Source organism: Podarcis tiliguerta (assembly GCF_965153285.1).
Source record: "Podarcis tiliguerta genome assembly, chromosome: 5".
Classification (NCBI taxonomy): Eukaryota; Metazoa; Chordata; class Lepidosauria; order Squamata; family Lacertidae; genus Podarcis; species Podarcis tiliguerta.
In genome coordinates this window covers 38,371,361-38,396,362 of record NC_139538.1, presented here as the reverse complement: position 1 = coordinate 38,396,362, position 25,002 = coordinate 38,371,361, and the positions used below count along the sequence as shown (strand labels likewise).

General features: G+C 39.6%; 2 protein-coding genes across 6 annotated transcripts in view; one reads left to right on the top strand and one right to left on the bottom strand.

Annotated features, from left to right (window-relative positions):
- PPP2R3A (protein phosphatase 2 regulatory subunit B''alpha) overlaps window positions 1-24,481 on the top strand; it is a 32,899-nt gene extending 8,418 nt beyond the window's left edge. For 3 of the 5 annotated variants that reach the window (XM_083443196.1, XM_083443195.1, XM_083443197.1), the window contains 12 exons: window positions 5,715-5,975; window positions 7,182-7,285; window positions 9,381-9,483; window positions 10,469-10,543; window positions 11,391-11,477; window positions 11,964-12,120; window positions 13,465-13,513; window positions 14,496-14,585; window positions 16,209-16,384; window positions 17,427-17,545; window positions 18,684-18,790; window positions 20,104-24,481. In XM_083443196.1, the coding sequence (XP_083299322.1) occupies window positions 5,715-5,975; window positions 7,182-7,285; window positions 9,381-9,483; window positions 10,469-10,543; window positions 11,391-11,477; window positions 11,964-12,120; window positions 13,465-13,513; window positions 14,496-14,585; window positions 16,209-16,384; window positions 17,427-17,545; window positions 18,684-18,790; window positions 20,104-20,200 (1,425 nt within the window). In that variant the 3' untranslated portion in view covers window positions 20,201-24,481. Of the gene's footprint in view, window positions 1-2,542; window positions 4,049-5,714; window positions 5,976-7,181; window positions 7,286-9,380; window positions 9,484-10,468; window positions 10,544-11,390; window positions 11,478-11,963; window positions 12,121-13,464; window positions 13,514-14,495; window positions 14,586-16,208; window positions 16,385-17,426; window positions 17,546-18,683; window positions 18,791-20,103 lie in introns of those variants that run through there. The other 2 variants (XM_083443198.1, XM_083443199.1) reach the window with 2 other exon arrangements.
- Window positions 17,451-25,002, bottom strand: part of MSL2 (MSL complex subunit 2) — a gene marked incomplete at its 5' end in the record, with an annotated part of 31,410 nt that continues 23,858 nt past the window's right edge. Inside the window, 2 exons of the transcript XR_014511988.1 lie at window positions 17,451-17,589; window positions 20,019-20,147. The remainder of the gene's footprint in view (window positions 17,590-20,018; window positions 20,148-25,002) is intronic.

Here is a 25,002-nt window from a genome sequence, read left to right as displayed (position 1 = left end):
GATCACTACTTTAAAATAATTGAGTTGAGCTGAGTTGTTGACTTTAGCTAAAATGTGAGTAAGAGGTGGCATGATAGAAGTTTATAAAATTATGCATGGCATAGAGAAAGTGGATAGGGAAAGGCTTTTCTGCCTTTCTCATAACACTAGAACTCAATGACATCTAATGAAGCTGAATGTAGGAAGAGTCTGGATGGATAAAAGAAAGCACTCATTTGGGCAGTGCATAGTTAAATTATGGATCCTGCTCCCTCAGTAGGTAGTGATGACCACCAACGTGGATGACTTTAAAATAGAATTAGATTAGGCAAATTCATGGAAGAGAGGACTATCAATTGCTACTAGCCATGATAACTATGTTCTGCCAGCACAGATGGAGAGAACAATGCTTCTGAATACCAGTTGCTGGAAACCACAGATGGTGAGAGGGCTCTTGCGCTCAAATCCTGCTCGCTGGTTTCCCACAGGCATCTGGTCGGCCACTGTAAGAACAGGATGCTGGATGAGATGGGCCATTTCCTTAATTCAGCAGGCAGTTCTTATGGATTGTGTGATTTCAAATTTATGTGCTTGGCAGCCAGCTAGTTGAAATCTCAGCAATTAAATGCCCAGAAGACAAAGAGTTTTAAAGTTATTTTGGCATAGAAATAGCTTTTAAACTTTCTGCTTTGCTTACCGGATTCTGGGAAATGCTTGTGCGGGCTCTGGTGGTGTTAGTGAGGTCTTGCGGGGCCGTCCAAGATCTCACGAAAGCCTTCAGAGCCCACATGAAAGTTTCCAAGATCCCAGCAAGCAAGGCAGAGAGCTTAAAAGCTCTTGATTACCAGGCTCGGGGAAACACTCTTGCAGTCTCTGGAGGCTTTCACAAGATCTTGGATGGCCCCAAAATATCTTGTGCTGGGTCAGGAAGGTGAGGTTGCTGGTGCAGGGACAGTTCCAGGGGTTTGTTTTGACCATACATGATTGTGACTTTGCCCACTGCCCCCCTGGAATGTAACCCCTGCACAAGAGCAAGACACAGTCTTACTGTATAATACTCAAGCTAGTGATTCTGGATTTGGACTCATAGCGCAATGGAGAATATTGCTTCCATAGTCCACAGTAATATTTGGGAAGGGCCATAGCAAGTGTTGGGCTTCAGCTTTGCCTACAATCATAGAATCATAGAGTTGGAAGAGACCACAAGGGTCATCGAGTCCAACCCCCTGCCAAGCAGGAAACACCATCAGAGCACTCCTGACATATGGTTGTCAAGCCTCTGCTTAAAGACCTCCAAAGAAGGAGACTCCACCACACTCCTTGGCAGCAAATTCCACTGTCGAACAGCTCTTACTGTCAGGAAGTTCTTCCTAATGTTTAGGTGGAATCTTCTTTCTTGTAGTTTGTATCCATTGCTCCGTGTCCGCTTCTCTGGAGCAGCAGAAAACAACCTTTCTCCCTCCTCTATGTGACATCCTTTTATATATTTGAACATGGCTATCATATCACCCCTTAACCTCCTCTTCTCCAGGCTAAACATGCCCAGCTCCCTTAGCCGATCCTCATAAGGCATTGTTTCTAGGCCTTTGACCATTTTGGTTGCCCTCCTCTGTACACGTTCTAGTTTGTCAGTGTCCTTCTTGAACTGTGGTGCCCAGAACTGGACACAGTACTCCAGGTGAGGTCTGACCAGAGCAGAATACAGTGGCACTATAACTTCCCTTGATCTAGATGCTATACTCCTATTGATGCAGCCCAGAATTGCATTGGCTTTTTTAGCTGCCGCGTCACACTGTTGGCTCATGTTAAGTTTGTGGTCAACCAAGACTCCTAGATCCTTTTCACATGTACTGCTCTCAAGCCAGGTGTCACCCATCTTGTATTTGTGCCTCTCATTTTTTTTACAGAAGGGTTCCAGATTCAATCTCTGGTGTCTCAAGGTAGAGTTGGAAGAAACTCCTGCTTGATATCCTGGAGAACCACTGCTGGTCAATATAGATAACACTTAGCTGAATAGACCAGTGATCTGACTCAATATAAGGCAGTTTCCTATGTTCCAATGATAGACATACTTGCTCGTATACAGCCACAGTTTCCTGTATGGAAATGTTATCAGACTGTGGAAATTGATAATGTGTGATGCTCCTATTTCAAAACACAGGGATGTTTTCAAAACACAAAATGCAATTGCTATGTGTGATGATTGAAAAAAGAAAGTCATTGAAGCCAATTTTTATTTTTTAAAATAGCTGGGTAATATAATTTTATAATTCTAGCAAAAATGTTAACAAGGAATGCCATTTGAAATGAAAGGTGGTATACAAATACTTTTAATGAATAAGAAAGGAAACAGAATCACATTGACAAATACATTTAGGATTCCTGGTATAAGCAAAATATTTACTTTATCAGTCTTGACCAAAGCTAAATAAATTTCTTGAATACCATAGTCTCAACTGCTGATATATCTATTCCTGATCCAACTGAGACCCCACGTACCTTTATGAACCTGCTGGCCCTCATATCACTTCTTGGAACATGCGATTGGGTGACCTCGCTTTATTATCCCTTCTGAAACAGTAAAATAATAAACATGTGAAACTTAGTTTTTCATGTCCCAAATCAGAGTGCCACTATGAAAAAATAGGCATTTCTTGAGTTCCAGAGCAAACTGTAATTGCAGACAGTAAGTTCTGAAATAAAAGTTTTATATATACGGTAGTGGCAATGGTTGTTAATCTATTTCTTTTTTTAATAGCATTAATTCTCAGGTTTGGGGAAGAGTACACTTAATTAGACTTTCCAAATTGCTTTACCTTCTTGAGGATTTTCGAAATGTCATATAGAGAGGGGCTTAGTTTCTAGTACTGTGTGTTACTATTTAAGAGATTTTTGAAATATTGAACAGTGTATAAATGCTTTAAAATAATTAAATTTAGCATAAGTATAAGCCTTTGATTGAAAAGTGGTGTCCAGCAAAAAATAAGTGAAAGAATGAAGCATTAAAGGAAATATTTAAATAATTTATTTCTTATGCTTGAATTGATTATCCTGATACTTCTAAAAAAAACCAGCCACCTGCAGCACAATCCTAAGCACATTTATTACAGAGTAAGTGTCAAAGAACTCACTAAAACTAATTTCTGAGTAAACATGTATAGGAATGCATTGTTAGTGCTTTTGAATGTGGAAGAAAAATGCTTGATAACCAGCCACGTATTTTTTTTCTTGTGCAGTCCCTTTGGATTGTAGGAAACAGCTAATTCTTCCTTAGTAAGAGAGAAAGGTGAACAATTAAAGAGTCCTGAGTATTTTATTTCATAGTTCAAATTAGAAAAAGGTGTGATTGTGCGATGGGCACCTCATAACACAATTTTTCACACAGGACTAAGCTGCAGCATGTTTTTGCTTTCAGCTTTGGCTGATGGCTGTACATTTGCACCTCAAATTTCACCTCTGAAGCTCATAAAATAAGAACTATCTGGGAAGGTGATATATTTAGCTACTTCTGCAGTATGTCTAACTTTAGCACCACTGGTAGTGGTGGTGGGTGCTTCCCTTCCCACAATACCTCTGCTGTATCACAAGCCAAGGACAGATTCTCTGACTGTCATGTCGCCAGCAGGGACATAGATTCTGGTGTAGATCATGTCTCTTGATAAAGAATTGCAAAGAGACACCCAGAAGTACTCATACTCGGGGATTATTTGACTGTCGGGGCGGGGGGAGGTTCTTTGGCCTTGCGTCTAGGTACAGTGACTGAACAATCCTTGCTGTAAGTAAAAAGAAGGCAAGGTATGTTTCACTTAGAATTTGTTGGCCATAAAAAAACCAAACTCCAAATCGAGAAAATAGCTCGTTGTGGCTGAAGTGATCTCCCGGAAGGACTTGATACCTCTGCTGGGAAGACAAAAGTTTGCTCAGGAACTAAGCCAGGATGATGATCAAAGAAACATCTCTGCGAAGGGACCCAGATTTACGAGGAGAGTTAGCTTTCCTTGCAAAAGGCTGTGATTTTGTTCTTCCATCCCGCTTCAAGAAGAGGTTGAAGTCATTCCAGCAGGCCCAGGTTTGAACGTGCTTTTCTTTTTATACTTCTTTGTATCTTTTTATTGGATATGGGGACAGAACTGTGTCTCTCTCAGGCTTTTCTATTTTCAGAAGGTTATTTGCACCAGATACCCATAGGTTTAAAAATAGGCCTTCCAGGCTTAGCACACAAATGTCCTATTGGTAAACAAGAGGAAAGAGTCGAAAACTATTTTTCTCTTGAAGATAATAATACTAACACTAATAAAGATTATTAGTTGAAAATAATTAAAACTTGTCTGCCACTTGCTGAAGAAAGAATTGCTCCAGTGTGTTTCTGTTTGTTATATGCTACATACTTTCCTTCATGACCCTAAATGTCAGCTGCGTTGGGAAAGCTTTGTTCTACTCCACTGCTGAAAATATGTTTTAAGGATTAAAACCCAATGACTGTGGGAAAGGTCATGTATGATTGGGCTTCAGTATTCTGTGTGTTATCTCTAGCTGCTAAAGTGCCTTCTGATAGTAAAAAGCAGGAAAGGGGTCTTAAGTTTTTACTGAGAGCTTAGCTTCACATTATAATAATAATTTATAATAATTTATTATTTATACCCCGCCCATCTGGCTGAGCTTCCCCAGCCACTCTGGGGGAATGTAAATATAAGTCTTAGGATGCAGACAGGCAGTTTTTGATTCAGTCTGGCACTGAGACACCTGCAAGGAGATGGATATGCAGCAAGCTTTGCATCCCCTATTATTATTTGTGCATCACTTCTTGGTGCTCTCATAAAACATTGGCACAAGTGGTGTGAACCAAATCATCTTATTGGCAAATTTGTTCCTCTTCCACTGTTCCTCCTTCACAATTAGAGCCTCTTTGGGAAATTTTGTAATTCTATACACTCACGCAGCCATCTTACTAATTTCATTTGCACATAGAAACCAAAACGTAGCTACCCAGTGATCTTGGAACTGAGCAGCTTTTGTATCCTAACTTAACAGTTTCCCAGACAGGATCCAGTTACAAAAGAAATCCTGGAATAAGCTCCTAAAAGAGGGGGAATCCCTCAAAACAGCTATCAAGGAGAGGCACTTTTCACTGCCCATCACCAGACATCCATCCCACAACAGAGGTGGCAGAAAACATAAGGGGAGATGGGCAGGACACTGCTTGACTGGTGAGCAGAAGCCAGCCTGGCTGAGGGGCACTCCAGACACCAGTGCCTTGTAGCAGAAAGATGGGGTATAAATCTTCTAAATAAGTACAAATGTTCTCCTATCAGATTATTATTGGAGCCCAGTGACTTCTTTAAGCTACAGGAAACCTGTTCACTTCCTCAAAGAGCTTTGAATGGATGCTCTTTTAGGAACTGAGGAAAGTGCAATACCTGAATGTGTAGTACTAACAAAAAATTATGCATAGATCAGAAGTTTACAGAGAAACTTCATTAGGGCAGCTCCGCTAATCAAAATATCCTATGTGTTTCTCCTGTATGTTTATATATAGCTATTGTTGCCAATTAGCCAAGGTTTCAGGGATTGTATGCCCCTGAGGGTCTTTTGGATTAATTAGGTGGTGGCACATATGCACAGCTTACTTTAGATACTTGCTCATTAATTTCTGTTTATCTAAAGGGATACACGCACACACATACACACGAACATTCTATTGTACCAAAAATAATTTTTATGTGTTATCTTTCTAGGTCCAAAATAAGCAGGAGAAGAAACCTGTGACTACGTCCCCAGTGCCTGCAATTTCAGCAGTCAGCTCACAGGCACTTCTGCCTGCGAATAAAGTAACTGTTGGTACGCCCTTGTCCATAAACATTCCACGTTTCTACTTCCCCAACGGACTTCCTAATGTCTGCAGTAGTCATGAGGAGACCATTGCCAAGGTTGAGGCAACCTTTTCTGAGTTTGAAGATGAGAGAGTACCACTTAATGAAATGGGGAAAATTGCAAAGGTAAATATCATTATTGCCAGGCTTTTAGGACTTATGGAAGGTAAAGGCTCAGTACAATATCAGCAAATGGTTTTCAAAGAAAAAGCGTACTCTCAGATGAAGTGGCTTTTAGCTGAAGGGATGAGACGAAGTAGTAAACAAAAGCAAAACTTTCCCAAAAGGAATGTTTCAGTCTATTTCCAGTCTCTGTCAATTTCACATGTATTTATTCATAACTCCATTCTACCCTACTTCCACATTAATCTACTGCCTGTAAAACTGTAAATAAATTTATATTTAAATATGTATTTAAATCACAAACTATGGTTTAAATATGTATTTTACCTTAGTGTAAAGGTAAAGGTACCCCTGCCCGTACGGGCCAGTCTTGACAGACTCTAGGGTTGTGCGCCCATCTCACTCAAGAGGCCGGGGGCCAGCGCTGTCCGGAGACACTTCCGGGTCACGTGGCCAGCGTGACATCGCTGCTCTGGCGAGCCAGAGCCGCACACAGAAACGCCGTTTACCTTCCCGCTAGTAAGCGGTCCCTATTTATCTACTTGCACCCGAGAGTGCTTTCGAACTGCTAGGTTGACAGGCGCTGGGACCCAGCAACGGGAGCGCACCCCGCTGCGGGGATTCGAACCGCCGACCTTTCGATCGGCAAGCCCTAGGCGCTGAGGCTTTTACCCACAGCGCCACCCACGTCCTCACCCGTGTACTCACTTCTAAATGTATTTTATCTAAAAATACACATTTTAATGTGGTTTGATAATATTTTTGAGTCAAGAGCAGTATCATAAAACTCAAGAGAAGTGCAAACTCCAAAGGATAGTTATGTTTCAACCTGTACATTATTCCAGGAGGTGTCGGGTTAATTCATCTAAGAATGTGGGCTGAACAAAAGTCTCCTCCATCCATTTGTCTAAGGGTGAGAGAATATATCCAGGCCAGCTTGATGCTGTTCATACTGCACATGGTCTCATTCTGCTTTTAAGTGGCTCATATGAAATCAGTCATACTTACTTCGGCGTAAAAAGAAAATGGATTCAGATATTAATGTATTAGGTCCAATTAAAAAATTCTGGTTTAGTTGGATTTTTTTTTTTAAGCCAAAAGTTACATTTTCTTCATCTTATTTTCTGTTAAAATGTCATCATAAAGAAGAAAAAATGCCCCTGCCCGAATACTAGCTGGCTGCATTCTGTCTTATTGTGTTGTTCGCAGATATGCTGCTGCCCTCTGTACTGGAAAGCTCCCATGTTCAATGCGTCAGGGGGAGAGCGGACAGGATATGTATCTGTACATTCATTTGTGGCCATGTGGAGAAAGTGAGTAAACTGTGCAAAAATATTCTTCTGGAAAAACCAGCACAGTATGCCTTTCTTTTGCATGTTTATTTATTCTTTTCTGTGTTTCCACTGTGCCTTTTAATACAGCTCTCCTTTTTAAAAAATACTGTCTCCTGTTTCTTCCTGTCTGTATTTCTTGACAAATGCTAGTCCTGTTTGTTGGGTAAATCTTGTAGACATACAAGTTTTGCTCATGTATCCATAGTTTTCTGTGCCAGAAAGGCCCATTGTGGCAGGAGTGGGCAAACTTTCGGCTTATGGGGTCTGCTTTGTTTTTCATCCTGTGGTCCACCAACCAGAGCCAGGTGCAAAATAATGGCCCAGGAATGGTGTAGAATTGAGGAACAAGGTGCTTCTGAGCACATGCTCATGCCAGAATTTTGTTTTTAGTATAAGAACTGGAGCTCCCACAAAGATCCTTTCACAAAGATCTTCCCTGTTGTCCCCCAGCTTTCTTCATCTCGGCAGCCTAACTTATGCAGGAGGACACATTTATATATCTCTATTGTATAAAATTGGAAGCTGCAAACCTATGTTGATCTACCACCCATAGATCTACCAGTAAATCCCAGAAGGTGATATCCAATCATGGCATCCTATATGCCCAGTGGACTTCCACTCCTGCAAATGGGACTTCCTCTCCTTCCAGAAAATTGGCAGAACCTTCAAAGCAGATGGGGTGGGATAGGAAGGGGAAGTCTGGTCAGATCTGCTGGTGCCTTGTCGAATTTCACCAACTGGTCATAAATTTTCTCCCAGCCATTCCTACGCCTGCCTTGGAATTTCTGGTTTAGTTATAACATCTGTCAGAAACACATCCAATCTTGAGTGAATACTTCAAGTGAGGGAGCTCTGGTTAGCAGTGCAGTCCTTAACCATTTTCAATATTTTAAAAATTGAATTGGACCCAGAGTTAAGCATACACAACAGCTGGTGGAAGCTGACTATGCCACCCGCTCCTCCCTATGTCAGCTCCTCTTGCCCCCAGAAAATGTTCCACCAAGGATCCTGGGGCCCTTCTAAATGGCAGAGGGGGCAGAGCTGAGGGGGAGACGAAATCTCTGAGGCAACTTTTGCAAGCAGAGACTGTGCTTGACTCTGGATCCATAGAGAGTCATTGAAATTAACAAGGGCCTTACTGTTAACCTCAATAGAATATAGGCTATTCTTGTTATTGAATGTCTGTCTGAAGTTGTATTACTTTTACTTAACAGTCAAGAGAATAAATTGAATGCTACAGCATTCTAATGGATCTGTGTAGTACTTATTGAAGACATTATCACAAAATGTGCTGTACATTATTTATGCTTATATACCAAAGAGTATATATAAAGTACTGTGAAAAATGATCAAAAGAGTACATGTACGGTATATTTTGGTCCCAATTTAATGAATTTGGAAACAAATCCACCTGGCATAGAAGCCAAAACATTCATGTGTACATTACTTTATGCGTGCTTTCTGGTGCATGAGGATGAATCTGTGTACATTCCACATCCACAATCAGCCTTCAAGGCTGACCTAGAAGTGGCACTAAGTATATCACTGGAAATTGCACCTCTCTCGTTCTACTCTAGTTGCCATTGTGAAGCAACTCCCAAATAACTGCAGGTGGCTATTTTTGTTGGACTACAGCAGAAGGAAGTGTTAACCTTTCTTTTCTTGTGCAGTGCAATCATGATCCCAGTTGGGACCCTTGTCATGGCTATTTAGAGTATAAAAAGAGAAAGTGAGAGTCAACTTCCAGAGATGTGTTCAGCATTATGTCTACTTTGATCCTTAATGTTAATACTATTATTATTCACCGTATTATTTTTGCTTCATCAATGTACATGATGCTTTATATGGAATTTCATAAGCATAAAATAGCCAGATCCCCAGCCCCAAGAGGTTTACAGTATAAAACAGATGATGTGAAAGACAAATAGAGGTTACAGAGGGTGAGATAAGTGTACAAATAGGTGAATGTGAACAAATGCAGTTTTAGCTGGGAATGAGAAAGCTGTGTGGATTTTGATTCTTTGGGAATCCAAATCGATAGGAGTACTTTTACAGTCTTATTTCTCCTTTGTAGGATACTACACAACTGCCATGATGATGCATCAAAATTCATTTGCCTTTTAGCAAAACCCAGCAGCAACTATTTGGAACAAGAAGATTTCATCCCTTTACTGCAGGTTTGTGTGACTTGCTAATAAGTGTCATTTTATGAATTAGAGGGGGAAAACCCTTTAGATAAGCACCTAAATTTTTTTGAAGAAGTCATCCCTTTCCTCCTCAATATACTCTACCCAGAGAGCCACAGCTTAATTCACTCACTGTGATCTGAAGTTAAGCAAGATGCAAACGAAAGCCAGTCTGAGTCTGCATAGCAGGATGCCCTACTGAGAGAGGCACTGACAGGATCTTCAGTGTTTGTAGGGGCACAACTAAGACAGTGAGAAGGAGGTTCCATGTGAACACACACAAGGAGTACTGCTTATGTGGCCTTTTGTGAATGTGGACTGAATATACATTGTTGCCTGCTTACTGACTTTTATGTTTTATTTTTCTGTCTTTTAAAGTAACTCAAAATGGTAGCCTAGCAGGTGTGCATTACCTATGAATCTTAAAGGTTTCATTAAAGACGGTAGCTTTTATAATGCTGCTATGAGCAGTTACCTGCACAAGTTCTCCTTGTGGGCTTCCCATAGGCATCTGGTTTGACGAGAACCTGCTCATCATCAATAGATCAATGTCACACACCAAGATGGATTTTGAAGGGATCTCACAGCCTCCAAAGCCGCCGTCCGCATTTATTGTTGTGTTCTGCAAAATTATACAACATTGTATCAGCTAGCAGACAAAGACAGTGCAGTATCATACCCGGGCGTCACGCTACTCTCAGACCATGTTACGTGGACCAATCACTGAAAAGCATTAGCTGTCCACGCGCTGTCCATGCTTTAAGCAGCGTCTTGCTTGACCCTGTAAGAAACTTCCGCCCATGCGCTTATGCATAAGCAACCATTTTCCTACACTGGTTGGACACTGTGAGAACTGAATGCTGGACAAGATGGACCTTTGGTCTGATCCAGCATATGTTCTTATACTCTAACTGCTGCCAGTGTTGTATCATTTCTCCTTAACTTTCCTGTGTTACATAATTTGGATATCTTTCAGGATGTAGTCGAAACTCATCCTGGGCTGACATTTCTGAAGGATGCCCCAGAATTCCATTCCCGCTACATTACTACGGTAGGTTAAATTCATGTACAAGATGTCAGCATTTGTCTAAGAAAAGGTTCGTGATTCATTCTGAGCTGCGCTCAGTGTTACAAGGAAAGTAATTCACATTGTCAAATGGCATAATAATGTTTACCCCTAGCATCTTGTTCCCTTCCCTACAGTCTTTGTTAAGTTGTCCAAAGTGATAGGCTAGTAATACCCTATACAGTGGTACCTCGGGTTACAGACGCTTCGGGTTACAGACTCCGCTAACCCAGAAATAGAACCTCAGGTTAAGAACTTTGCTTCAGGATGAGAACAGAAATCACGCAGTGGCAGCGGGAAGCCCCATTAGCTAAAGTGGTACCTCAGGTTAAGAACAGTTTCAGGTTAAGAACGGACCTCCAGAACGAATTAAGTTCTTAACCCGAGGTACCACTGTAGTGTGCAGGGCTGTCTTTGAAAACTGCTTGGAAATAGCAATCAGTCCAAAACACAGTGACTAAGTTACTAACCAGATCTTCTGGAACTTATATTGCTGCACTGACTCCTGGACTGTTTCTGACCACAATTCAAAGTGTTGGTGCTTGCCTTTAAAGCCCAACATGGCTTTGGATTTGAATATCTAAAAGACTATCTATACTCATATCAACCTGCTCTCGCCCAGAGATTACCTTTGGGTATTTTAGATCCCTCTATGACTATATACATATTTTTGTTGTTTACATGTAGTCTGTTTTGTTGATTTAAAATATTGGTCACTGACTGCTGTCAGAAACAGGATGCAAGACTTATGGGACTTTGAGGGGTTTTTGGTGGGTTTTTTAATCACTCAGAATAAGTCCAGTTTTGAGAATTGTAATTAATCTTTTTCCAGGTTATTCAAAGAATATTCTACACAGTCAATAGATCCTGGTCTGGGAAAATATCCCTAACAGAGTTGAGGAAAAGCAACTTTCTTCAGGTATGCTATTTTTCTTTTTTATTCCTATGAGCAACAAGTATTTCTAAAATACTTTCCGTGATATCCATTGTTACACAGAGTAGACCAATTGAAACAATTGGACTTAAGTAAATAATATTAGTTGTTCCCATAGCTTGTTCAGTGTTTTCAGTTTTATAGCTGGATTTAGCAAAAATTAATAAAAGAGGATCTGGACAGATTTGTATATTTCTAGTGTTGAAGGATGATAGATATGACACAGTAAGGACTTTGGTAGCCACATGAGCACATGGTGACAAAACTCTATCAAGTATTAATTTTGCTTGTCACTTTGTGATTATTTTAAAAATCCACAAAGTAAAAGTTTAATGTTTCATACAGTTCTTTTGCTGTTTAAGGTATTTATTGAATAATAACAAAGACTGACAAGATATCATTCTAGTCACAGTTCTTGGTCTGCGCCTTCTGCCTATGGAAATTAGAATGAATTTATTCTCATTTTTTCAGACCCTAGCTCTCTTGGAGGAAGAGGAAGACATAAATCAAATCACTGATTATTTTTCCTATGAGCACTTCTATGTTATTTACTGTAAATTCTGGGAACTGGACACTGACCATGATCTCTACATCAACCAGAAAGATCTGGCTAGATACAATGATCAAGGTAAGCAGAGCAAGAGAGGCACTGGAGGTGGTTGTTACTAATATAAAATAAATATTCTCTAATACCCCAGATTACCAAACTTGATCTCTCTTTCTCCATGTTCTTACAAAAAAAAACCCTTGCATATCTCTTGCTGTGCTTCAGTCATGTCTTTATTATGCAAAATAGGCATGCAATAAAGTAGTCCATGCTCTTGGGAAAATTGGATTGGATATAGCTTTTCCCTGTTCAGTTGACAAGGCTGTGTCTATTATGCCATAAGCTTGTAGGGAAAGAGATGTAAAAAGTTAAAACTATGAACAGGCACCATATCCTTTACCATCTCAAACCTTGCTGTAGCGCTATGGGTTAATTTTGGCCTGAATCTGCTGTGGATTGAAGCATTAAAATGTTACAAATTGCCTTTCATATAGATGCTCATCAGTCCAACACACCAGGCAGGGCACACTCTTGATGTGATCTTTTGCCCCCAAGTGATATGAGGATGGACTAAAGATAGAGGGGCTGATGGTGGCAGTTCTTTCCTGTAAGGGTGATGGGCCTGTTTGGGTGGTCTGTCCTCAGAAACTGATGGAACCTGATGTGTTCCTGAATGCTTTTTTTGGGGGGAGGGGGGGGGTCCAGTGGAGAAAGCTGGTAATCTTGTCAAGGATGTTTTGTGAGATCAGGTTCACCTTATGCAATCAACTGATGCACACAAGATACTTGTGGCAATGCATCCGGCCACATGCCCCCTCGATTCTTGCCCCTCCTGACTTCTCAAATCTAGTAGAGTGGGGCTGACGGGTTGGGTCCAGAGTGTAGTTAGCGCTTTGCTATGTGAAAGAGGCAGTGGTGCAACCGCTGCTAAAGAAACCAGCTCTGTACCCTTCAGATTGGAACAGCTATCAGCTAGTTGCCAATATCCTTTCTGGGAGAGGGTGATGGATAGAGCCATTGCGGAGCAACTGCAAGCATTCTTGGAGGACCCAGGCTATTTAAATCCATTCCAATCTGGATTCAGGCCTGGTAATGGAATAACCTCTTACCCGTATCTGGGAGTGGGTGGCGGTTGATGTGGCCCATTGTAACCAGCCATCAGGAAGCAACAGAATGACTAGATCAAAAGTATTCAGAATCAAAACTATTTTAAGGCATTTATTTGATACATAGTAAAAACATGGCCACTGAGGAAAATCATTTTTCTGTTGTGTTTTGCACATGATTGAAAGCCACTCACTTCTCATATGATTATCCTTCTGCACAGATATCACTTGTGTATAGGGAAAAGCAACAATTGTTAGAATGATTGCAAACACATTCAAGAACTGAAACTGTTCCTAATCCTTATTTCTTCATCTACAGCTCTGTCAAACAGGATTATAGAGAGAATATTCAGTGGAGCTGTGCTTAGGTAAGAAAGTAGGGAACAATTAAGATTGAAGGAAGAAAAGTAATTTTTGAAATAACAGTTAGAATGGGATTCAGGAAGTTCAATGTAGGATATAATTACTTTGATTCCTTGTCTGGGGGTGGCTTCAGATGTGCAGCTTAAATTGGCTTTGTTTTAAATCATTTAGAGAAGGGAGGGAAAGGTACAAAACGCAGTGGTAGATCTTGCTTGCAGAAGGTTAAAATCTCTTGACATCTCCAGGTGGGGCTAGGATTGTCCCCAGGTGGAAACCCTGGAGAGCCACTGCCAGTTAGTGCAGAAAATACTGAACTAAATGGAACAATGATCTGACTCAGCTTAGCTTCCTATGATCTCATTTCCTAAGGCACATGTAATGCTCACATTGGCTGCCATGGACATTATTTCTCTTTTGAAATATATCTACACTACAGTGTTGAGAAACAAAATGTAAAGCTCAATTGCACTTTTTATTGTGATGCGAAATTTCCCTTTCACGTCATCCATCAGAAAATCTCCAGGAATGATTTCTGTCTTCAATCCAGAATAAACTGTTTTCAGCCTGATATACAGTGGATTGAACACACACGCTGTTACTGAACTATAAACCTTTCCCAGTCTGTATTTTAGATACATTCATAAGAAAGCTTTATCTTCCTGGAATGTCAGGGAAAGGTTGCCACATGGAGACTTTGTAAATGATTATATAAACAGCCCAAAATCTTGATGCTGAGAGAATGTAGTCTGTTTTAATTTAAAAGTTGTCATGTTTGGGTTGTTAGTTTGCTGTTTCTGATCTGCTCTCTAGGGTACACTTTCAAGTTAAATAGTATTGAACTTCAAAGAATCAGGGAGTGGGTAACCAGCACTAACACATCCATGGGGTCTCTAAGGAATTGAAAGTGAAATATTGAGATGTATTCAGACATCTATTTTTTAAAAAATTGTCATGTGAACTTCAGCAAGTGTTTGAAATCTGTTTCAGAGGAATTCAAGTGCACAAAGAAAACCACATGAGCTATGCAGACTTTGTATGGCTTCTAATTTCTGAAGAAGACAAAAGAAGTCCCACAAGGTGAGATAAGTCATCCAGAAATTTGAAGTAGGTGGAGTGAAGGAACATATATACAAAGTTTGCAGGTTGTTAAATGTATATGTTATGTAACTCCAGGGGCAAATAGCAACTGCCAGGAAGGTATTCTTGACAGGAAAATAGGGGGAAAGAATAAACTTCTGTACAGTGATACCTCGGGTTACAGACGCTTCAGGTTACAGACTCTGCTAACCCAGAAATAGTACTTCAGTTTAAGAACTTTGCTTCAGGATGAGAATAGAAATCAGGCGGCAGCGGGAGGCCCCATTAGCTAAAGTGGTACCTCAGGTTAAGAACAGTTTCAGGTTAAGAACGGACCTCCGGAACGAATTAAGTCCTTAACCAGAGGTACCACTGTATACAGCACAGCTGCGGCCAAATGAGACTGCCTCATGGTTTCTTTTTGTTCTTGTTACTTGTCCTAACATTTCCTGTGCACTCTACACACATATACAGCACTTCCATAGGCTTACAATCTTGGCCTCATGTGTCACTTGCTAATCATGTGCTGGGGATAGGGAGGAATGAAAAGATGGTGATATTGGCAGTCACAAGCATGCTGTTTAAAAAACACAATGGAAATGATTCAGTTAGTGAGTCCTCCTTGTGGAAGCCAACACAAGCGTCTTCCACGAGTGTGGTGGGGCTTTTTGCCCCTCCTTCTCCTCATGCCCCCATGGCCAATTGACTCCGGTGGGGTTGGGGAAACACTCAGAACAGCACTTAGGGGAAGGAGGGGGAGATTGTCCTGCCTGGCAAGTGAAATGCTTGCACCGATGTGATGATCTCCTTAGTGTTATGTGGTATTATAAAATATAAATGCAATATTAAAAAACAAATGTAACATGCAGGTGTGCAATAGAGACTGGGTGCCCTGGCTGTCACTGGATAAAGAACTTGAACTAGGAGTAAGTTCCACTCCATTGCAGCCCTTAGGACCCTGCAACACCAGGGAAGCTTTTTGGGGGACATAGAGGGCTGTGATGGGAAACCTCCCTTGTCCAAGCGCTACATTGGATATACCACTTTATGTTCAAATCACAAAACTATCCAAAATATATTTCACAGTACACTCTAACTGTAGAGCTAAAACAATATGTGCAGATGCCAGGGACATTGACATAAACTGATTACTGCTACCGAAGGAATGAGCTGCAGTGTAGCTCTTTCCACATGGCCCAAGAAGGCTTTCCTTTTGTGGTAGAAAAAGGAGTCACTCCCCAGTGGCTACCAAGCCATGAAGATCAGAAACACATTGTTCTGATAGTTAGCCACACTGCTATAGCATCACCTCTGCTTTGAATTTATCTAGACGTCTTCTTTATCCTGTATTTTGCTGCTAAATGTGAACATCTCAGTTTGTAATTTCTCTCAAGGATGGAGAACGATTGCAGTTTGAGTCACTGAGCAACTGAGGGTATTATATATCTTAGCTCATGCTCTGAATTTCTAGATTGAAATTTCCAATGAAAGGCATTATAAGGAAGGAGTCTGGACAAAGCTTCACTGTGCATATGAAAGCTGTCTCAATAAGGGTTCTTTGTTAGAACTATTGCTTGCCCCAACTTTGCTACAAACAAATCTTATTCATTCCCCTTTCCCTAGTATTGAATACTGGTTCCGCTGCATGGACTTGGATGGGGATGGCATGCTCTCCATGTATGAACTGGAGTATTTTTACGAGGAGCAGTGTGAGAGGATGGAATCCATGGGCATTGAGCCACTGCCATTCCATGACTTACTGTGCCAAATGCTTGATCTAGTGAAGCCAGAGTGTGAGGGTAAGGCCCATTTATACAATAATATTCATCTACACTGCTGACCGTTTCTTGGGAGTATGATTATCTTTGATCTCTCAGATATATTTGATCTCCCAGACCCCTTTGAAGAGTTATCTTACTCTGTCTGCATCACTTCTTTGGCAGTCACCAGCAGGACACTTGATCCAAGCAAGTGATAAGGTTCCTTGTGTATGGGAGACCCAGAGCCAAGTAGTGGTCTTTACCAACCTCCTAGGCTTTGCATCCTCATTCAATTCCTTAGTTAACATTCAAAGTAATAGCAAAAAATGGTAGAGATCGGTTCCCACCACCACCAAACAGGCTTTTATTTTCACTCTCCGGGCATTTAGAGGTGGCTCAGCAAGTAGGTGCAGAGCCATGAACTGCTAATGCCACTAATACAAAATGGTGTTATAAGGTTCTCTAAATGCATGGTGAGCCATAATAATAATAATAATAATTTATTATTTGTACCCCGCCCATCTGGCTGGGTTTCCCCAGCCACTCTGGGCGGCTTCCATAGAAACCAAAAATACACTAAAATAACACAGATTTAAAACTTCCCTGAATCAAGGCAGTGCACACTTGAAAGGCCTTGTCCACAAAAGTATTTGAGAAACTTATTTCAAAATATGTTGGCTTTTTTTGGGTGAACACATTTGAATTTGCTCCTGGTGATCAAGCACTAGGGGAAACCTTGTTCACAGCAACTATCTTGTTGCAAACTGCTTTTGAGCACAAATTTGTAAAAAAAAAAAAAGGGGGGGGGCTTATATAAACTCACTTCCATGGCATACAGAACTTGGATTTTTGCATGCCACTGGCACATACTGATTCAAACTGAGTTAACAAATTTGTCAACCTGTGTTGAAAATAGATCACCTAAAAGAATGGGTGAATCTGGCCTGAAAGGCCATCTCCCATTTCTTCATAAATCTTTAAATAATATTTACCACATGACCTGTAACCCAGAAGCCTTGACACCCCAGTCCTACTGAGAACTGCTAGACTGATAATAAAATAATGTGTTCTTGTTTTGCAGGAAGGGTAACTTTGCGAGACTTGAAAAGATGCAGAATGGCTCATGTATTTTACAACACATTCTTTAACCTGGAAAAGTACTTGGACAATGAACAGCGGGATCCCTTTGCTGTGCAGAAGGTATAAAGCAGTTCCGAAATAGTGATTGCTCTGAGAGTTCTACTCTGGAAAGGAACAAGAGATGGATGCTTTCATTCCCAGAAGAATTTACTATGAAGTATGGTGGCAGTGGTCAAAACGATGTATTTAGAACAGAAATTTTCCTAAATGTATGCTTAGTAACCCCAGAAAATATAAGAGGAAGAAGAGCTGATTAAATTTGCTTGGTATCTGGAAAGGTTGTGTAATATCCCATTATATTATTCTTTGATCAGGTACTAGGACAAGTAATGACAAGACATTTCTGCATCTTCAGCAGAAATTAAATGATTAAAGCCCTGCTTGCTTGGTGTTATGAGGCCTTTGTACATTGGCCTATTGCACATTATTCTTCCTTAACACTTAAAATGATTCTGATAAATGAGCAGCGTACATAAATGGTAAAATCTATATGTAACAGTAACAGTTTCTTCAGTACATATTTCAAAGGAACAGAAACCTAGACTGTTTTCACTTATCTTGAATGTGATCTTTGGCAAGTTTATCCAATTCAGTGACAATTATTAGATGGGATATATAGTGTCTACAAATTTAGAACACCAAGTAGGATACAAGAATCTCTTTTCCGGGCTTATATGGCTAACGTTATTAGAACTCTTTGAACTGGAAACTGACAACAAGAGGTAGCTAAGTTATCCTTCCCCCTCATATAGCAACCCCTGTATCCTTATTCACCTGATTAAAAAAGAACTATTGGTGAAGAATTTGTAACTACCTTTCATTACAAGTTTAAACAGTGTCACAGAAGAGAACTATGTCGCTTTTATTTCCCTTCTGAAGTCAATGGTCTACTGTAGGCAAGAAATGCCTCAGTCCAGTGTTCTGGGGCATTAAGTTAAAAGTGTATAAAGAAATGTATGCAGAGGTATAGCGTATGAAAAATAATTTGTTTGCCATTTCTATTTCTAGTTTTCAGTAGTTGTACTCTTCAGAGTTTGAATTTCCCATGCAGTTTACCAGGAAAGTGAATGGTCATTGCCCTGAGACTGTGTGTCTGTGTGTATTTGTTCAAAGGCATTCTAGTTATTGCAAATATGGATATTGTGAAAGTGACTTGGTTTGTTCAGTTTTCATGTTTCCTTCTCACATATTTATTTAGGATGTTGAAAATGATGGTCCTGAACCCTCTGACTGGGACAGATATGCTGCTGAGGAGTACGAAATTCTTGTTGCTGAAGAGTCTGGCAATGAACAGTTACAAGAAGGGTGAGTGTCAATATCTGCAAAATGTGGTTATAATTGCTACTCCCAGAAGCCTCAAAACTCGTACGTTTGAAGATGAACAGTTGTTTTGAAGCAAAATGAAAAAGATAAACTGTTTAAAACAGAGAAACATGTTTATGAACAATAAAATGAGTTACTAAATAACTAATCTTGGAATGTCACTGCAAGCCTGTTTGACTATGACAATAAACACATATGACATAGTCATTTAGGGTGCCATTCCTTAGTTGATAGTTATACTGTTTGCTACTGTATCTACAAAATGTCAAAGCAATTAGCTGAACTGTTCCTAAACTATGCTGGCAGAAATGTTACAATCTTTTTTTCAACCAAAGGATTTGTGTATTATTGATGAATTCATATTGCTAACTCTTTGTAGATGAAAGCTTCCCTGGCATATTAAAAGCATGCCCAGAGGCAACTCAGCCTTGGCAGAGAAAGGAGAAGAGCTTTGTGTTCCTTATGTTTTAGTTTATAGTACCCTACCAGGCACTGACACAGAAAATTGCTATGACTTAAAATGTGTCTTTCAGGAGTTGGCTTTGGTAAGCAAGATTGAGTGAAGATAAGCAATGTTTTATGGTAGTATGGTTATTCTGGAAGCACCTTCACATCAGCGAAAGCACTTTTCTTTTCCAGGGCCAAACTCTGAAAAAAGCCTGTTCTGTATATCCTGTTCTGTCCAGCATACCTCTGGAAAAAACTGCATTTTAGGGACCCCTATTTCTCCCTCTCCCCGGCAACTGTCTCCCACAATGAGCAGCACAGATGCACTTGCCTATACCTGGAGATTATCTCCAGCAAAAGAGGATGTTCCTGTTTGCGAACATGTTTTTGAAACCAAACGTCTGACGTGGCTTACGTGGCTTCTGATTGCGTGCAGGAAGTTCCTGCAGCCAATCGGAAGCCGTGCCTTGGTTTTTGAACCATTCCAGGAGTCAAACGGACTCACGGAATGGATTACGTTTGACAACCAAGGTACCCCTGTATGAGGGCAGAGAAATTGGCTTCTTTTGCATGTTGTTTTGAGCCTTCTACAAAATGTATTAAGGTGATAAAGTGAAAAATTCGTAAGCAGTGGTACCAAATGCTTTAGCATGTTATACGTTAAAGATTTAAATGGAATCATCATGGCCATTTGGATCCACTACTTACATTTCTGCTCTCTACGCCTTTATAAATACCTCAGATTTATAGCTGTTTTACTTACTGAAAAATGATCCAAGTAAAAGACCTCAGTTATAACCAAACATGTAAACCACCTGCATTCTTAATATCTTTCTTCCTTTTTGCAGATCTTTTGATGACGACTATGAAACAGATGAACTCTTATCACTACCTGAAATTGAAGAAAAGTCAGACCACTTAGTTATCTCAGATCTTTCAACCTAAACATATTGAAGAAGTGTCTCCAAGGTCTGTTGATATTAAATGGGAGAGTCCTCAGTTCTTACATTTCAGGAATTACTTCATTCTTTTCCTTGAGAAAATAACCAACATTTGAAACCGTAACACCATCTTTTAAAAAATAATAATAATTACTTGCTTCTGCAGTTTGGTAACTTCCAGCAGTATGGTAATGTGTGTGGATATGGGTGGGCTTCCGCAGGCATATTTAGAAACTGTGGAGAAGCTAGAAGGGCTACACTGTACAACGAAGCATGGAAAGGGTTGAAAAGAATCCATGGTTGTAGAAAACCAAAGAATTTAAAACAAGTTGAAGAAATTATTTCCTGCCTCATGGATTCTTTTCTCTTCTTTTTATACTTAGAAACTGAACCTTCAGCTTCCTTCTCAACTTGCTACATAATTGTGACAAAAACTACATGTTTTCCTAGAAATATTTTCAGATTACTCCACTGGATAAGCATCACAGGAAGATTTTCAATGAATGGGGGGGGGGTGTCCCAAGAGTTTATTCAAATCCAATATAAAGCTACTGGGTTTGTTTGTTTTTTAAAGTTTATTCTAGAAAAATCCAGGCTATTTGATCTTAATTGCCTCTCTCCACAGGAGGAGCTTTCTTTTTCTTACGGCTTTTCCAACAAAGTACAAGAGCCCCTCGTACATGTTTAATCTTAGCGAATGCAATACTCCTACATATCTCTGTAGAAAGATCATGGCATATATATCCCCACATAATCAAGCGGTTACTGCAAGGAAATAACCTAAAACACTGCTGCAAGAAATAGCATAGCTCTTTCCTGCATTGTTCACCATTTTTTTTAGCTTTTAAAACTAAAATCTAGGGTGTGAACCTCTCATGAATGAGAGGTGCAGGGTATATGCCCTGCCAAATATTAAACAAAAACCCTGATACAGCAGCAAAATTGACTGGAGCTCAGAAAGCTCCATTAAAATCAGTGACACCCTCACCTCCCCCAAACTTTGCTTGTGGTTCTTGCTCTTTAGAAATTAAAACGCTAGATTGTGGTGTTTCCTCATTTGCACAATGGGGGAATGTTGTGTGGCACTAAAGCAGGTTTTAGAATTAGGCACTAAATTTCCTTGAAAGCCACTGAGATTTGCATCCCAGACTTAAAAGCATTGCCTTGGTTCAAACCCATTTAATATGAATATAGTTTGTGCAGGCTAAACAGTATGGACTGTAAGTTTGGATACTTTGGTATTGAACTTGCTTTTGTCTTAATTCTGTAATAAAATGTGTTAAAATAATAGGAATAATCATGCATTGAATTATAGGAAATTGTTTGCACTTTTTTCAGATACAAAATCAAATTTAAAAAATGCCAGCATACCAAATTTAACTTCCTCTGCTATAGGTTAAAACTGTATTAGAGTTTTGGAACCTAGCCAGTCCTGGAGCATGAATACTGCATTGTATAATAACAATCTGGAAGAGTGTATTTGAGCATCTGCCTGGATTGTTGATGCAGGTGTATGACTCTCGCTTACGGTGTGAGGGCTCTGAGGTTCATCTCGGTGATTTGCCTTGGTCACAAACAGAAGGGGGCCTGTACTTTACCCTGTGTTCTTTATCTGTACGCATGCATACACATATACACCATTTTATGGAAGTGCCAGGTGCAGTGTCTGAGCACATGCTTTGCATGCAAAAGGTCCCAGGCTGAGTCTCTGGCATCCCCAAGCAGGGCTGGGAAAGAATCCCATGTAAAAACATGGAAAACTGCTGCCAGACAGTTCTGAGCCAGATGGACCAATGATCTGATTCAGCATAAGGCATGTTCTTGTGCAGAGCGCTTTTTCCGCACTACTAATTACTTAAGCAAAACCGTTTGTTGTTGGAATTAGAGAAGTGGAAGTTTTTTGGTCAGAGGCTTGTGGTGCTCTCTGTAAACACAACAAATTAACATTTTTAAAGGTGGTTTTCAATAAATATATATTTTAAATAAATAAATAACCTCAATCAAGTTTTAATTCCAGACCAGGTATTAGCAACAGAGCTTATAAGAAGGGTTCTAGAATGAAAACCCCTTGATATACAGTCTGATAAATGGTGCAAATGATAAAGAAGTATGAGATTTATCACTTTTTAAAAAGACTGCTGGTGATAAAGATAAAAGACAGAAAATGTTTTCATTTCCATGCCATCTATACCATTTATATTCACACTGATTTTTTTTTTTTTGTGGGGGGGGGTTGTAATTTTAGGAAAATTGGAGGATCCCATAATTCTGAGTTGTTGGAAGAAATATTCAGTTCACAGCTCATTTTCCCCAGAGTATTAGATTTTATCTCATAGCATTTGTGCTAGCTATACAGTTCACAAGATTTTATCCAAACCTTTGATTCCATGCAATTCTTCATTAGTACATCAGTTGGTTTTATATATACTATTACATATTATAGAGCAAACATTGGAGAAAGGAGTTGGTAAAATGCATTTTTATTTTTTTTTAGTATTTTTAGTGGAACTGACACTGATTTCACCATTATTTTTGAGCAACTATTTTAAGTTAGCATTATTCCACATTAGAGTGGTTATTGCCATGCTGCACCTGCGACGTCCAGCCTCCCAACACAGCTGCGTACTGAACAAGACTTTAGACTAGTCTCATGTAAGTTTGTAGACTGGTCTGCTGTTTGGAAAGGTTTACTGCACTCCTGTTACAATTCCAATCAGGAATGGGTTAATGTGTCAATATGTTCCTCACCCTGTTCCGCCCACGCCATGTAGTTTGGATGATTAACTCTTTTCTCTAGAGAATCCAAACACAGCATCTTAAATAAGCACAGGCTTCGCATAAAGTGTTTCCTTGGTGTTACCAGGATCTACTTCACACCATTGCTAACTCATTTAAACTGTTGTTCCGCTATGCTGGTGCTCGAGGCACCCCGTTTTAAAATTATGCATATTTCTTTGGCTAAACACAATTATGCTTATTTTCATTTTTGGAAAAAAAAAAGGTTAACTTGAGCTGCCATATCTTACTTGCCATAAAGTATATGGCAGAGGCAATTATTAGCATCGTTTCACTTGAAGCCAATAGTGTAGATATGCAGATAACTTTAGTGAATAATTTTATAAGTGGTAATCCGTTAGGTTACCACTTACATTTAGCACTACATTTGAATAGGAATGATGTGTCGACAGGTCAACTGTATGCAAATTTGTATTCAAAAACACTGTAAAATTTTCTGTATTGTAAAAATAAATGTTCTTATGGAATACTTGTAGCCTAATTGGAGCATAACTAGGAGCTAGACTCCCTATGTTTTATTCCCAGTTTTGCAAAGCACCTGCTATGCACCACTAGTAAAAGCTTGTTGAACTTTTGCATGTGTGCAAAAATACCTTTTTGGACAACAGTCTGTAAAGGATTTTTTAGTCAAATTTTGAACGTTTGTTTTTATCTGCTCTTAATGCTGTATATCGGATTTCTTGTCTGAAGAGTAGAAATAATAACACCTACCTCATATGAAAGGGGTTAGTATAATTCAGACTGCTATATAGCAGAAATTCCTTTCAAGAAACTGCTCAAGCAATACTTGTTTGGTGATGCATGTCCTTTAATGCTTATTGGGACAAAGTCTGTCTTCCACTGGTTAAAGTGGAATGAGAGAGAAACATGGTTACTAAAAATGAATGCTGCAATTGGTATCAAGTTTTTAGGCAGTGTTCATGTTTTGGAGGTGCCTCACGCACTTTGTAACTGATTTTTCTACTTTATTTGGGCCGCCACTGAGAGGCAGTATTGTGCAGAAGGCACAGAGCTGAGCCGAGTATCAGGTTCATTGGTGAGAGTGGTTTTTTGTAAAATTGGACAAAACTGTCTGGATTTAACACAAAAGCTCTCCCAAGATCGCTCCAAGAGCATCTTGCGTTTAGCTTAAAATATATAGCCTTAAAAGACCAAAAAGTTCATCCACAATGCCAAAATAACTCTTGGGTCTAAGAATATCTTTGAGTATCACAGTATGTGAAGTCTATGCAAAAATATTTTTTAATGAAGGTCACAGAGACTATAAACACTAAATAATTTGGAGAAATGCTTGTAATTAATGTTTATTCATGTATTTTAACATGCTTTGTTGTTATGTGTTAAGGTTTGCAGGAACTAAGATGTACAAAAAAAAGTTGTGAAACTTGTTTGACACAGTTGTCCGAGGATTACTTGTGCTGGGCAAGGCTTTGCCTTAGCTATTTTCCTTTGTATTTCCTTTTTTGCAATTAAAAATATTTTTAAAAATGGTGAGTCTCATTAATTTCCCCCCACAAGATAGGAATTAATGTGCTGTATCTCAGAAACAGAAATAATTAAAAAGAAAAGTTTTAGAATGGAGTCTGAAATAAGTGACGTTGTACGCTACAGAATTTACTACCACATTTAATCAGTTGGAATAAGAGCAAGGCTACAGGACAGCAAATGAGCAACCCAATCTGGACTGGTGTGTATTCTGGTCTTTGTGCCAAATCCAATCTATTTCAACTTCATTATGTAAGAATTTTTTTGAATTGCATGCTTTTTGTCAGTTTCATTTTGGTCACATACAGATTGCTATTCGTATAAAACATTAATGCCAATCATCTTGCAGTTCTAAAACAGCAAGCCCCATTTATCCCATAATTTGGAGCATCATTAAAATAAACATGCATAGGATTGCAATACACAAGTTATTACATTGAATGCCAATTCTCAAAGCAGCCCTGATATCAAAGGAGTCAATATTTGGAATACTTCTTATTTGTTAGGCATGTGTGCCATTGATAT